The sequence below is a fragment of the Rhinolophus sinicus genome, chromosome 14, assembly GCF_057876585.1.
Source record: "Rhinolophus sinicus isolate RSI-liver-muscle chromosome 14, RSI-T2T, whole genome shotgun sequence".
Lineage (NCBI taxonomy): Eukaryota > Metazoa > Chordata > Mammalia > Chiroptera > Rhinolophidae > Rhinolophus > Rhinolophus sinicus.
The window spans coordinates 16900789-16914268 of NC_142514.1; the positions used below are offsets into that span (position 1 = coordinate 16900789).

Consider the following 13480-nt stretch of genomic DNA (forward strand, 5'->3'; position numbering starts at 1 on the left):
CCTGATAATTGCCCAATTCCTCCGTGAAAAGTACTGATTCCAGAACTAACCTGGGGAGCAATAGAACTCCATTGAGAGCAATAGAACTCTCTCCTGAGAGCTATTTAGAAGCCCTCTCTGTGCTCTGAAAAAATTACTGTTACATGACATTTCATCCTTAAAAACAAGCCAGTTTCTAGTTCAGGCACTGTGTGACACGTTCTCTTTGAATCTCAGTTGGTGTTAATGATACGCTGGTAGTATTCGTGTGCCCCTTTGAAACCAGGAACAATCCCCCATTGCGTGCCTGCCAGCGCTGCCTAATGCTTCAGTGGGAGTCATTTCTAAAGCTAATCTTCTGTTCATGCTGCAATTGTATTACAGAACTTTTAGATTAAAAAAGTGCGCAGGCTGCGGGAGGAATTTAGGTTTACATCAAGCACCATTTGAACAAAAGCTTCAGATAAATGTAAGTGAAAATATTAAAATTTTGGGACGTATATTTAAAGATGTTATCACATGTCACTGAAGGGGAGCAGCTGTGGCGTGGCAGAAAGAATCAGGGGTAGAGACCTGATTCTGTGTGGGGAGAGCCCTGGGACCGGCTTCCCTGGGACCTTACCCAAGCTGCCTCACCTTGGAGGTCAGTTACCTCATTTTTAAATTCTGGAGAAAGAAAAGGAAAAATAAATGAACATTTCTGCAGTGTTTACTATGTGCTAAACACTGTTCAGGGTACTGTTATACTACTCTTAACAAACCATTTCAGACCCAGTAATGAATAGAATTCATTGTTTTATCACACTGGTATTATAAGTCCTTTTTGGCTGCGATCAAAACCTTTATTTGAAGACTTCCACTATCTTCATTATGCCCAGAAGTTCCTAAATCAGAGCTCAGCATCTGTAGGGCACAGATAGGCCTGAGAGGTAGGCAAGTAAGAAAAAGAACAAAGAATGAGAACAGAGAAGGGGCGAGGGAGAAATGGAGACTGACTTGGATCTAGCTGAGTGTGGCCGTATTTGGTCACGCTTGCTGGGATCAACTTTTCTGGTTTTAAGAAATGAGAGTAGAAATGATAACTTTAAGAAATTAACTTTTTATTGTAAAAGCTGCTATTTTACCAGTGAACTAAAATCCCTTCTCCATGGCATTCTCTAGGAAAAAATAAATTGGAGAAGACCCCTTTTTAAAAGTCTGGGAAATGTGTGTTTCCATTTTCCCATTCCCACTGTAAACACTGAAACTATGTCCTTCTTTGCACTGCCACTCCTGATTTTCTCCTTGAAATGTGAACATACCCATACCATTTGTAACATTCTGTGTGAGGCAGCCCTACATGTAAATTGGCATAATAATAGATTATTCTGATAGTTTAAATTTGAACAATTTTGTAATAGTTTCAAATGTTACAGTGAAACACTAAAATGGATAGTTATGCATATCTTAAAAGGCAGTTATAAACAGAGTATAATCTGATTTCCAAATAGATTCTTGAGATGGCTTGCTTTCATTATCATGTCTCTGTGGTTCCACGCTTCTGCAAACAGCCTTCAGCAAGTTGAGAGATCAGTTTGATTTCCAGGTGGGGCTTCAGTAACAGCAGCGTGAGACACGCAGAGAGACTAAATGGAACGGAACAGGCTTGCCTTGTAGAGAAATCATTTGCGGCTACTGGCCAGTTAGGAAAGTACAGACTCGATTCTTCCCTTTGCAAATGTGACTTGAGCTGCATGAAACCCTGTTAGAACAATCCTGCAATTCAAGATACGTGTCTCCTGAATGCATCTGAATCACATGTACGCTGTGCGCGCGTGCGGAAGAGAAATACAATGTGTGTGTGTGTGTCTGTGTGTAAGAGAAATACATAGAGACACACAGACGGAGAACTTTGCTGCCATGTCTTTGTGTTCTTTTTCAAGATGATTTCAAAGATGATAAATCCTGTTGAGGCCACTAAGAGCTGAATTAGAAATATGTTAATGAATATTTGTCTAAACCTGCTATCAGTATTAACTACTTGTAAACTGTTAATAATAAAATTTATTAAGAATTCTAGAGACTGTATTTGAAACCTTTTCATGGATGCTGTTTTGTTTTAAAATGATTGCTTCACGGATTGACATTAAAGTAGACAAAGATTAGCATCTACCACATTTAATAAAATAAAATCCTTTAACTGGTTAAACTGGTACAAATAGATGCTTAGTGACTGGGATTTTGTGTGTGTTTTGGTGAGGCCATGATTTACTGATGATTCAATTAGTGACTTTAGCATTAATCAGAATGTAGCAAATCTAGTGAAGAATAATTAATAGGAGTAAATTGAAATAAAAGATTTGTGGTGTTAACTTTTTTTTTCTTATTTGCTGTATAGGGTCCAATATCTTTTTGATTTGTGTAAATTAATGTTATGCTTTGAAAAATCAGCATCTTTAGAAGGGAAGTTCTACCTACTTAGTATTTTTTTCTCCATTTAGTGAGTCAGCTGGTTACAACCAGGTCATCGTTAGGGACCAGCTTCAGTGTCCCATGGCTGTGCTGTTCTCATTTTATGCCAAGCAACTGGAACTGAGCCTCCAGCCCCATGTCCTCCAATTGTTGCAAGTGTACCACATTAAATTTTAATTGAAGTTAAGCCGCTTAAGTTGCTTAAAGTATTAGCTCCTTTATGGTTCCTCCTTCTCATTTCTTTCTCCTCCCCCCAAATTTATTAATTATTTTTTGTTTCTGCATTTTTTTTTTGCATTTCTTTCTTTTCCTCTCTATTTTCTTGTTTTAGTTTGTTTCTCTTTATTTCCTTTCCTTTCCTTTTTTAAAACTTTTATTTATTTAAGTATGTTTTTCCAGGACCCATGAGCTCTAAGTCAAGTAGTTGTTTCAATCTAGTTGGGGGTGGGGGGGATGCAGCTCACAGTGGCCCATGTGGGGATCGAACCGGCAACCTTGTTGTTAAGAGCACCGCGCTCTAACCAACTGAGCTAACCGGCCACCCCTATTTCCTTTTCTTCATCTGTAAACAGAAAGGGAGAGAGTAGAATATTTTTTTTCATCTCAAAGACCACTACATATATAAAAAAAGGATTACTTTGATAAATAACATTAAAAATAAAAATCCCCAAACCTTGAAGAGTATCTGTACTGTTATCTCAAGGCATGAATTCTGTGCCCTTTGCATTTTCTAGCTGTCACTCAAGGGAAACATTTGAATGAGTTTGAATGAACCGTTGAATATTTTTGAAGGCTTCTGAAGAGATAAACCAAAGATATCCTGAAATTTTCAGCCATTGTCTATTGGTTCAGTTTCGTTTATCTTACACTGCAGTTCCTGAAATGTTTGTTAAGTTTCTGTGAAGCGTCTGTAAAATGAGCCTTTGTGGGTCAAACAAAACACCTGCGGCCTCAGTGCCAGGTGGACTAGAAGTTAAAGAATCCTAGATTCTGTTTGATGACTTGATACAGCTTCTAAGTGAGTTACCTTAAGCTTAACAACTTGTCCATTTATTTGAAGTCTACAAATTCATTTAGAGGCATTAAAATTTCTTTTCAAGACTACTTTCACTTGGAGTAAGGACCTAACATGGTTGTCCTTCATCTCAACAGTTAATCCTAGAAAAGTTTCATCACCTTTGTTTTTTAAAAATCTGTATAGCCTTTCAGCAGAAACAAGTTGGACTATTCACCAGTCACAAATATTAATGAAAAATTGGTGATCATATGCCTGGTTTCACTTCACTTACACACCTCTGTATTAATAAGATTTCTTATTACCAATCTGTTAATGCCAGATAACCAGTTTTGAACCATCAGACACTTCAAACAGTTTAAAACTGCCAGTCTCATCTCCTGCATGATGCTTTGGTAATGAGACACTGAGAGCAATAATGGCTTTCATTTGCATACTTTGGTTTAGTTCACTTTCACATGCATTATTTGGTTGGATCATTACAGGCAAAGCAGGCCTTCTATCCATAGTACAGAGAGGAAATCCAGAGCCAAAGAGATTGTGATGGACCCAGTCACATAGCTTGTGAATGGCAGAACTATTCAGTTTGGGATTTTAACCAGGTCTTTTTTATTCAGTCTTTTTTGGGATTTTAACCAGGTCTTTTTTATTCAGTCTTTTTTGGGATTTTAACCAGGTCTTTTTTATTCAGTTTTTGGTTCTTTCTTCTCTATCATGCTAACTCTTATTTGTCCTCTAATAAATATTTTTATTTGGAGAGCTTAAAAGCTGTCATAATTTATTATAGAAGTAATAGCTGTTATTTATTTTGCCGTCGTCCCCCCAGGGGTTATTTAAAATCGTTGATCCCTTTCTTCTTCTTTACCCTACTCCACTCTGTTCGTGAAAAAATTATTTAAAAAAACATACATGTATGTTATCATTTTATACTTAGGCATTTAGTGGACTGTTGATTAGTTATAATATGTTGATGGATATGTTTTTTATAACTTTGAATAAGAAAAGTATTTTCTGGGTGGTCACAATTTGTATGACAAGAGTAAAGAACATTCTTACTCATCACTGGCATCATTCATGGGAGGTGTGTGTGTTCTCTTTCTCCTGTGTATTTTGTACAAATTTTATTAGCCCTGCTTGCTTTCATGAGATACGGTTCTTTTTCTTATCTTTGTGCTGCCTTTTTTTTTTTAACTTTAAAATGTTAAGATTTGAAAATAAATATATAAACCCTAACCTATTAGGGTTTCTGGACTCTTGATTATATACAAGGTCTTCCTGAGTTGAGGAGGAAGTAAATTATGAGTGGGGACAAATGGGCATCTATGAGCGAGGATGAGTGGGTGACTTGAAGACTGAAGGTGACCACGACCTTGGACAGTGATCAAGGGACAGGTGGTCGGGATGATGAGTGAAAAGGAGTAACCAAAGGAAACCAATGAAATGAAAAATAGAAAAGGATTAGTTCTGATTTGGAATGGAGTACTTATAAAAGTTACTGGAATCTTATAGGCACAGACCTATTTACATTCATTCATTTAAGAAGACTTACTCAAATTTCATGTGTCCCAATCATTTTGTACTGACTTTACCTTGTCAGACTAAAGAATGCCCAGTGACAGAATGAGAGTAGAAAATCAAATCAGATTTTGACTTTTAAAAGTCCTCTTTTAGAGCTTAGGTTCTTATAGAAGTTGAGAGAAAACATGTCTTATTTTCTTTTGCCTTGGATAGGCTCTAGCACTTCGAAGAGGGAGGCTCTGAGTTAGAAAATTTGGACTAATTGGATAATTTATAAGTCTTAGTATCTTTGATTAGAATGTAGTCATAGAAAGATGAGGCTTCTCCAAACCTAAATTGAGAAATGGGTGGAGGCGGGGAGTGGAGAGGGAGAGAAAGTAAAGGAAAGAATGAAATAAGACCAGGGGAAATTGATAAGCTGGGCTGAGTATAGATTTTAGGGTGCCCTCTATTTTAAAAATTCTCTTTAGTGACGAAGTATTTCACCTTCCCAATACACTAAAGATAGCCTTTATTTTAGTCAGATTCTGTGCATTTATAGTAAGGAGGGCAAAAGGGAGGGAGGGTTTCGTAGGAGTGAGAAAAGTTCTTTGAAGCAATATGTCATATTGCTTTTTTAAAATTAATCTTTGTAATTATGAAAGTTTTCAAACACACAGAATAGAATAAACTTCCCCATAACTTCAATTCAGTTATCAAGATTTTGCTTATTTGCTTTGTCCCTTTTCTCCTCTTTCCGAAATGTGTTAAAGCAAATCCTGGGAATCCTGTCATTCCACCCCTACTTCAGTGTATTATCTCCAAACAATGTGGACATTTTCTTACCTAACCACAATGCCACTATCATGTCTAGGTCCCAGAGTATAACTTGATTTATTTAGTTATCTCCAAAATATCTTTTTATATTTGGCTGGTTTGTTCAAGTAAGGATCCAAACAAATTCTACTCATTATGTTTGGTTGTTATGTCTCTTCAACTTTTCTTAATCTATAGCAGTCCTTCCCAACCCCCATTTGAGCCCCTCCCCCTTTAGAAATCCAGTCAGTTGAAATGTAGATTATCTCAAATTCTGGATGTGTCTGATTTCTTCCTTGTGGTATCATTTAACTTTGTCCTCTAACCCCTCATGTTTCCTGTAAATGAACTTTTTGATCCCAGGACCCTTTTATTTTCTTAAATTATCGAAGACCTCAAAGAGCTTTCAGTTATGTGGTTTTAGCTATCGATTTTACTATATTAGAAATTAAAGCTGGTAAGTTAAAAAAAGTACTTATTTACTAATTCATTTAAATAGAGCAATCATGAGCCCATTATCTGTTATTGCAAAACATAATTTTAATTTAAAATAACTGTATTTTGTGAAACAAAATTAGAGAGTGGCATTGTTTTACATTTTGCACGTCTCTAATGTCTGTCTTAATAGAAGACATTCTCATATCTGCTTCTGTATACCTTGTGTATCCACACCAAGTAGCCTATAGAAAACGCCACTATATAGGCGAGAGAATGAGAGTGAAAAAGGTAAATCATGTCTTAGTGTTATGAGAATGGTTTTGACCTTATGGACCACCAGGTGAAGGGGTCCCCTAGATCACACTTGGAGAGACACCTGCCCTAAGAGGCTTGATTCTAGATGCAAGTTCAACTTTTTGGGTAAGAATACATCTAGGCGGTGATGTATGTTTCATATTTTATCATGAGGATGCACACCATATCTGGTCATACTGATTTCAGGATTCACTGGTGGGCTTAGGTGAGCCATTTTGCTGTTTAGTAGGGTAATATCAGCATTTGTTGCTATTACTAGTAGTGGTAAGCATACCTGTTTCACCATCTGTATCAGTGTCCTGTATATTTTCAATTTTTCCTCAGTAATAGGAAGAAAATGAATAGATTGTTTAGTTTTCAATTTGATAATTGAGTTTTTTGACATTTTCCCATGTGTTCACTTATTTTTATAGCTTATCAATTTCTTCTGACCCATACCTATTGATTTTTTATGACTTTTTAAATGAATTTGGACAATTTATTTAATATATATTTTATTTAATATATATTTTAAGCCTTGTTCACTATAATATTCTTTCCGTTCTATGTTGCCTCTTACCTTTGGTTATGCTGTCTTTTACATATTGAAGTAATTTTGATTGTAGATAGTCAAATCTGGTGATCTTTTTCCTAATTAATTCTAGACTTCTGGGAAAATGGAAAAGAGGTAGTATCTGAATTTAGAATCTTATAGTTGAAAAGGACTGTAGGAATTAGTTGCTCTTCTCCCTAATTTTACCCAAAAAAAGGTGGGGGGACAGCCTAGGTAAATTACGTTTTACCCATCTTTACACAATGAGTTGGTGCCAGAGGTGAGAGTAGAGACTGACTTTCCCAACTCCCAAGTCTTTTTTCTCCTCATTCTACCATCATTTCTAATATGTACCTCGGTTAAACTTGGAATGCTTACCAGAGTACTGTTGCAGCTGTTACTATACCTAGTAGAAAAAATACTATTATTCATTTTCACATACTTTAAAATGTAGAACAATTCTGAGAATTGAAAGTATTGTTACCTTCTCAGTTAGAGTAAAAAATGATCCAATTTTGACCACTATTTTGCCTAACAGGAAGCCTGTAGATCTGCAGAACTTGGCTCCCGGGACCCACCCACCATTTATAACTTTCAACAATGAAGTCAAAACGGATGTAAATAAAATTGAAGAATTTCTTGAAGAAGTCTTATGCCCTCCCAAGTGAGTATCAAAGAAAATATACATGGAAGTATTGCTATCTCTTTAAAGCTTTGTCTTATCTGGCCCTTAGAGACTGTTCTCCTGATGGTACTTGAGTTAAATTCTCAGTGTTAAGTTGGAGTGACTAGGACTTCTCTTCATTCAGTATAATTAATGCCACCCAGATTTCAGAGTTGGTCATATATCAGCAGCCATCCTGAGAAAGGTAGGAATCTGATTAAGCTGTAGAGTACGTGGTGAAAGTAGGTTTGGGACCTGTGAGATACGTCAGGAAAGACTGGTTGTCTGAGGGCTATAGGTTCCAAATTGAGAGAGAAGTTTAGGGAGAAGAGATGGGGAGAGACAGGTTCAAACTGAACACAGCCAGAATGTCTAAGCAGGTGTGTGGTTTAGGTTGCTGAGGGATTTCCAATCAGGCCATTTTAAAGGTAGCTTTCTGAAGCTACTACCAAGGGAATTGACTTTTTAGACTGTCCGTGGGGTTCAGTTTCTATTTATGTATTTCTTTGAGATACTCTATATCCCCAGGTCTGACCTGGCTAACGATTTAAAAGTACTATTTCCTATAATGTGCAGTACAGTTGAGGAAGAGATGAACTCTAATGACAGTTACCTAACGTGCAAATAATGCAGTTTTGCATTATACTGTAATATTGGCATAGATAGGTTCAAAGCGTTATTGATTTCTTTTAGACTTTTCCAGTTTCATTATCTTGAAAACTGAGCGATTTCTTTTCTTCTGGCCCAAGCCTTTCTTGCTAGTTAACTTATCTTCCATATCCAGAAAAAATTTCCCAGGATTGGGTCAGAGGGTTCAAAATTATTAATTGCTCAACATGCATTCATTCATTTCATTCATTCTTCAAACAGTTATTGGGCAGCAAAGCCTTGTGGACACAATACACAATAAGATACAGTTTCCACAGCACAGTCAAATGTATATGATAGTGGCGATGGCGGTGGTGGTGGTACGGAAAAGTGAATGGAATCACGCAAGGCTTTAGAGAAGAGATGACACTTGAATTAAACTTTAATTTTTAAAAAGTGACATTCGGCAGGTGAGTGAAGGAGTTCCAGGCAGAGAAGTAATTTTGAATCAGTACTGTTTCTTTTGGGAACCTGAAGGTTTGGCTGGAGTGTAGCACGCAGGGTTGGGGATGGTAGGCAGGAGGGCTGCTAGGAGAAGAGTGAACAAGGATACTTCTGTCTACAACTAGCCCACCTTCTGTTGTGAACAGAATTGCCCTTTGTTTAGCAATCTTGTTCTAAGCTTAAAATTTCATTTTCTTAATCCTGTGTGTATAAAAGCTTGTCCTCTGCCCACCTTCCTGTCTTTCTAAGGGCCTCAATCTTCTTTTATTCCTATTTACCAGGAGTCTGAACTTTCCTTCCATCCTCAGTAAAGTTTCTCCAGACCAATGTTAATGAAATTATATCTTGACTTTTCCTCCAGGCCTTATATAGATAGAATACCAATAAATCAATAGTGGGATCTTTGTAAAATATAAATTCAAACTTTATAAACACCAGTAAGGAACTGTTAGGAACATGTATTCAACTTAGTGGAAATAATTTTTGAAAGTGTGTTGCATTATAGAACCTAATAGATCCCTTTTTATTCTTAAAAGTCTGTCAGCTCTGAGGAAACTTCCATATTTTCCAACCTGTCCTCATACGCTAAGATCTTCCTCTCCTGTAACTACAGATCATTATATCAGCATTAAATTATAAACAGTTGGAATGACTTGTCGTTCTCTATGAAGAAAACTGCTTTTTTTTTTTTTAAAGCATTGTCTGAAGTGTGTAATGTGTCAATTCTTCCAAAGATATTTGAATTTTTGAAATCAGTATGCTGGTAACATTATATACCATTTCAATAAAATGAGCATTTTCTCATATTCTCTTGTAGCTTTCTTCAACAACAGCAACAACAATAACAAAAATAATTTTCATTATTCCTTGTTATTTTTCTCAGAGGGAATAGACATTAAGAGAAATAGTAGAGCTAATATCAAAATATTCTGGTTTCTTGATGTCTAATCCTGTAAGACATCAAAGCTTTTTGAATTGGACTTTGAAAAGAAACATTGTCACTTTGCTTTTTATATATAGAAATTTCAGCCCCATTTTGTTTGGGCATATTCATAGAGATACTCAAACCAGAGATGGTCTCTTCTTTCAGTTTAAATAATTTAACTTAAAACTTGGAGATCTTTCTGTTACAAAGAGTTCACAGTGTGCTGAATTCTCTCTAAGGGTAATTTCCTTATTTTTATGATGTAGTTTTTATTCTGAAGACAGTTTCTAAGTAGTTTTGTAATTCACATTGTTGAGAAGGGAGTATTTTTGATGTTGCTAATGCCTCTGCTGTTAATTATGTGCCATGCACCGTGAATTGTGGATGATTTTGTGGATTATCTCAGCCCTCCCAAAGATTTTATGAAGAAACTGAAGATGAGTAATCCAAATAATTTGTCTAAGGTTAATGGTGGCAGAGCTGACATACTTACTTTCAAAGCCAGGTCTGTATGACTTCACAAACCTATGTTTCCCCGGTTCTCTTCTTTCTGTTTCTCATTTCGTTGAGTTTGACTCTTATAAAAGAGGTAAAACCTAAGTCTTTAATTGAAGGATTGTGCTTTATTGAGTACCAAATTGAAGGCTAGCTCAAGCTTAGAGGAAGGGTAGGAGAGAAATCCAAGAGACTTTATTGTTTCTGGCATTTGATGAGCAAGTTGGACTGAAGGTGGTTGTCAAACTGAATTCAATGGCTCCTCTTTAAATAGGAAGTAAGGTTTCAGTTCTGATGGGTTTTTACTGATAAGCTTTGGAACAGCAGGCTTAGCTTGGGAGTGCCTTCCCCTTAGTGGGCTCTGCAGCCCATAATGTGAAATGCTTACCAAACGGCATCATTTGTATCCTGCAGAATTGTTTCTAGAGGAGGAGGGGGAAGAAGAAGTGTTTCTGGAACATCTATCCCGTCCTTTATTGTTCTAGAGCATTCAGGGACCATCCTGGCTCTCGTTGTCTTTTCCATCTCGGACAGGGAGGTCTTCCATCCTTAATTAACTATTGCTGATCTCCTCACACTCAGATTGTAAGCCTCCTTGTTTCCAGATAGGGTGAGGAGAAAAGGCAGGAGAGTTGTATGAGCTGGTAGACTGTAACCTAGCATTTCTAATAACATGTTTCTGGCATTTGATGATACTGAGAACAGAGTGTTTATGTGAGCACTGCTGATTCATTCACGAGAAATAAATACAGGCAACCATCTAGCCCTAGAATTGTTTCGAATTCAGAGACAAATGAAAAATTTAAATCAAGCAACTTTTGCTGGTCTATGTAATTATAAGTTTTAAAGAAGAAACTTTCTCTCTGGGGAAAGTGTTTATGTATTTTTTTTAGTTCCCCTTGCTTGAATGAAGGAACTACTCTGCTTCCTCCACTTTCCCCACTGTCCCCCACCCCATTTCAAAAAAGCCTTGAAACTTGGATTTTTAACTGAGGTGGGCCTGTATACTTGGCTAACTTACTGAGAAAAGGATAGAAAGATAAAGCCAGCTAATTTTGGAGAAGAGTTCTATAAAGTGTTATTAAGCCTTTTTTTTTTTAAAGAAGTATGACAATGAAAGTTGAATTTACAGTGATAAAAACTATAACCAGACTTTATTCTTATATTGACACGCGAAAGGAGAAAATGTCTGAGATCTTTTCTAAAAGGATGGAAATATTCTTAGTCTACCATAAATGGTCAGTGATGTAATGCAAAACAAAGGACTATCTGAAAGTCTAAATACCCTGCGTGCTATGCTATGTCCATTCTGTTGTTGACACATAGCCTTTTATTAATTGCCTTCCTTTTGTTACATGTTGAATGCTCACAATAATTGAAAATTACTGCTTCATCAAGCTATTTGCTAAAACTAATAATTGATGAATTATTAAAATCCAGTGTTTGGGGGGATGCAAAAAGAATTGGCAACTGATTTTGGACTTATTGGTGTTTAGAATGTGATTTATATTTTAGAACCTGATGTATAATAAAACAACACCACCTAGGGACAAGAAATCTGCATTTTAGTTTGGTGATACTTTTAAGTAATCCAATGACTTTGGAGCCAAGTATGTAAACTTTCTGGAAGATAATTTCCTTTTAGGCAAAATGAGAGATTGAGGTGAGTGGTCTCTTATAGCTATAGTATTGCATTACATTAATAGTACAAATTTAATGGTTTGGAAGGGAAGATGAGGGCATGTTTAACCTGCTTTAGAGAACAGTGTTTTTTAACAATTTTAATAGCAACTATTTCCATATCAGTAAGGATGTGCTGTTTGAAAGTCCTTCATTCTTACCTCTTCATTAAACCTAGGTCTCGAGTAATATGCTCATCATTAGTAATATGCTCATCATTATATCCCCAACACTTAGTACAATGCCTGACACACAGTAGATACTTAATTAGAATAAATGAATATATGTATGAATAATGAATATATAAATGATCTGTAATTCAAGCCTGCCTTCCTGTAAATTATCATGAGAATTATGAAGTTTACTTCATTAGAAAAAGTTGGTACAGCTAAATATTGGTTGGGGAAGAGAGGACTAATTTTGGAAACTTGGATAGAAGAAGACATGCCAGTATGTATTGAAGAGACACTTACATTCCTTGCACTATTTTTTGTTTGGAACGAGTCAATGAAGGTACTGTATTACCAGCGGTGAAAACATTTAAATGAGGTTGGTTGTTTTTATAGCCAAAGGAAACCCAGGGATCTTGAAGGAGGAATTTACTGTTACAGCTCAGGCAGGAAAAGTAAACTTAGGTGAAATTCATTTACTATAATCATTCACTGAAAACCTCGTTATGTAAATAATTTCATTTATAAGAGAAATCTTTAAGCTTAAAAATTGAGAGAGATTAAAAAGAAAGAAAACTTGAACATATAGGTAAACAGATAGTTTATATTCTTCTTACCAATATTGTACTATGTCCAGTTTTTAGAAGATATATCTCTTCTTGAATTCAAAATAGTAAACGTAAAAAATAGGAATATGAAAACTAACCTGAAACTGCACCTTGCAATTGAATTAAATTTCTATAGAAAAATACCTCATCTTCATTTTTAATTTAAAGAAAAGTGGCAAGACAACACCTTAAAACATATGAATAAATCTAAATCACTAGTTTAATGTAAGATTTTTTCCAAAGTCTTAACTGCCCCCAAGCCCATTTTTCAGTGAAATTTTGCAGGGCCTTTTAGCTGAGGAATCTTCCCTAAAATGGTTCTAAGAGTCTGAATTCCTCTAGCCCGACTGCCTGGAGCTGATGCCAGCTCTGCTGAAGGAAAGAGTGAGGTGTTGAGTTTTTTCACATGTATTTTCCAACTTGAGGAAGAAATATATGGATATGTGTGTTTGAAATTTAAATATGTAAAATACACATCTGTGTGGTTTTAAAGAAAAGGCTGTTGTGTCACAAATGGTTCTTCTCAAAGTAGAAAAACTTTTTAACAACACAACAGAGCACTTGTTAGCAACATTCCCAACATCTTATTTTTCTGTTGCCCAGGGCCACTCTTACAAAATGTAATATACCAGAGGTTTTTGAAAATCCCGAGTGTAGGGTGATCTGAAGTGAGCGATCTGACTCTTGCTGTTTTGGTCCTAACCTCCTGCAGATGAGCAAGGGGCTCCAGCAGCCCAGACTCTTCCCGTTGTCAGGGTTGCCTGAGGCTGCTGCACACGGTTGGTTCAGTGCAGGGCCAGCCC

General features: G+C 36.3%; 1 protein-coding gene across 1 annotated transcript in view; it reads left to right on the forward strand.

The window, feature by feature from the left end:
* CLIC4 (CLIC family member 4) overlaps positions 1–13480 on the forward strand; it is a 61538-nt gene that overhangs the window by 35381 nt on the left and 12677 nt on the right. The window contains exon 3 of the mRNA XM_088790555.1: positions 7582–7707. Coding sequence (XP_088646681.1) covers positions 7582–7707 — 126 coding nt within the window. The remainder of the gene's footprint in view (positions 1–7581; positions 7708–13480) is intronic.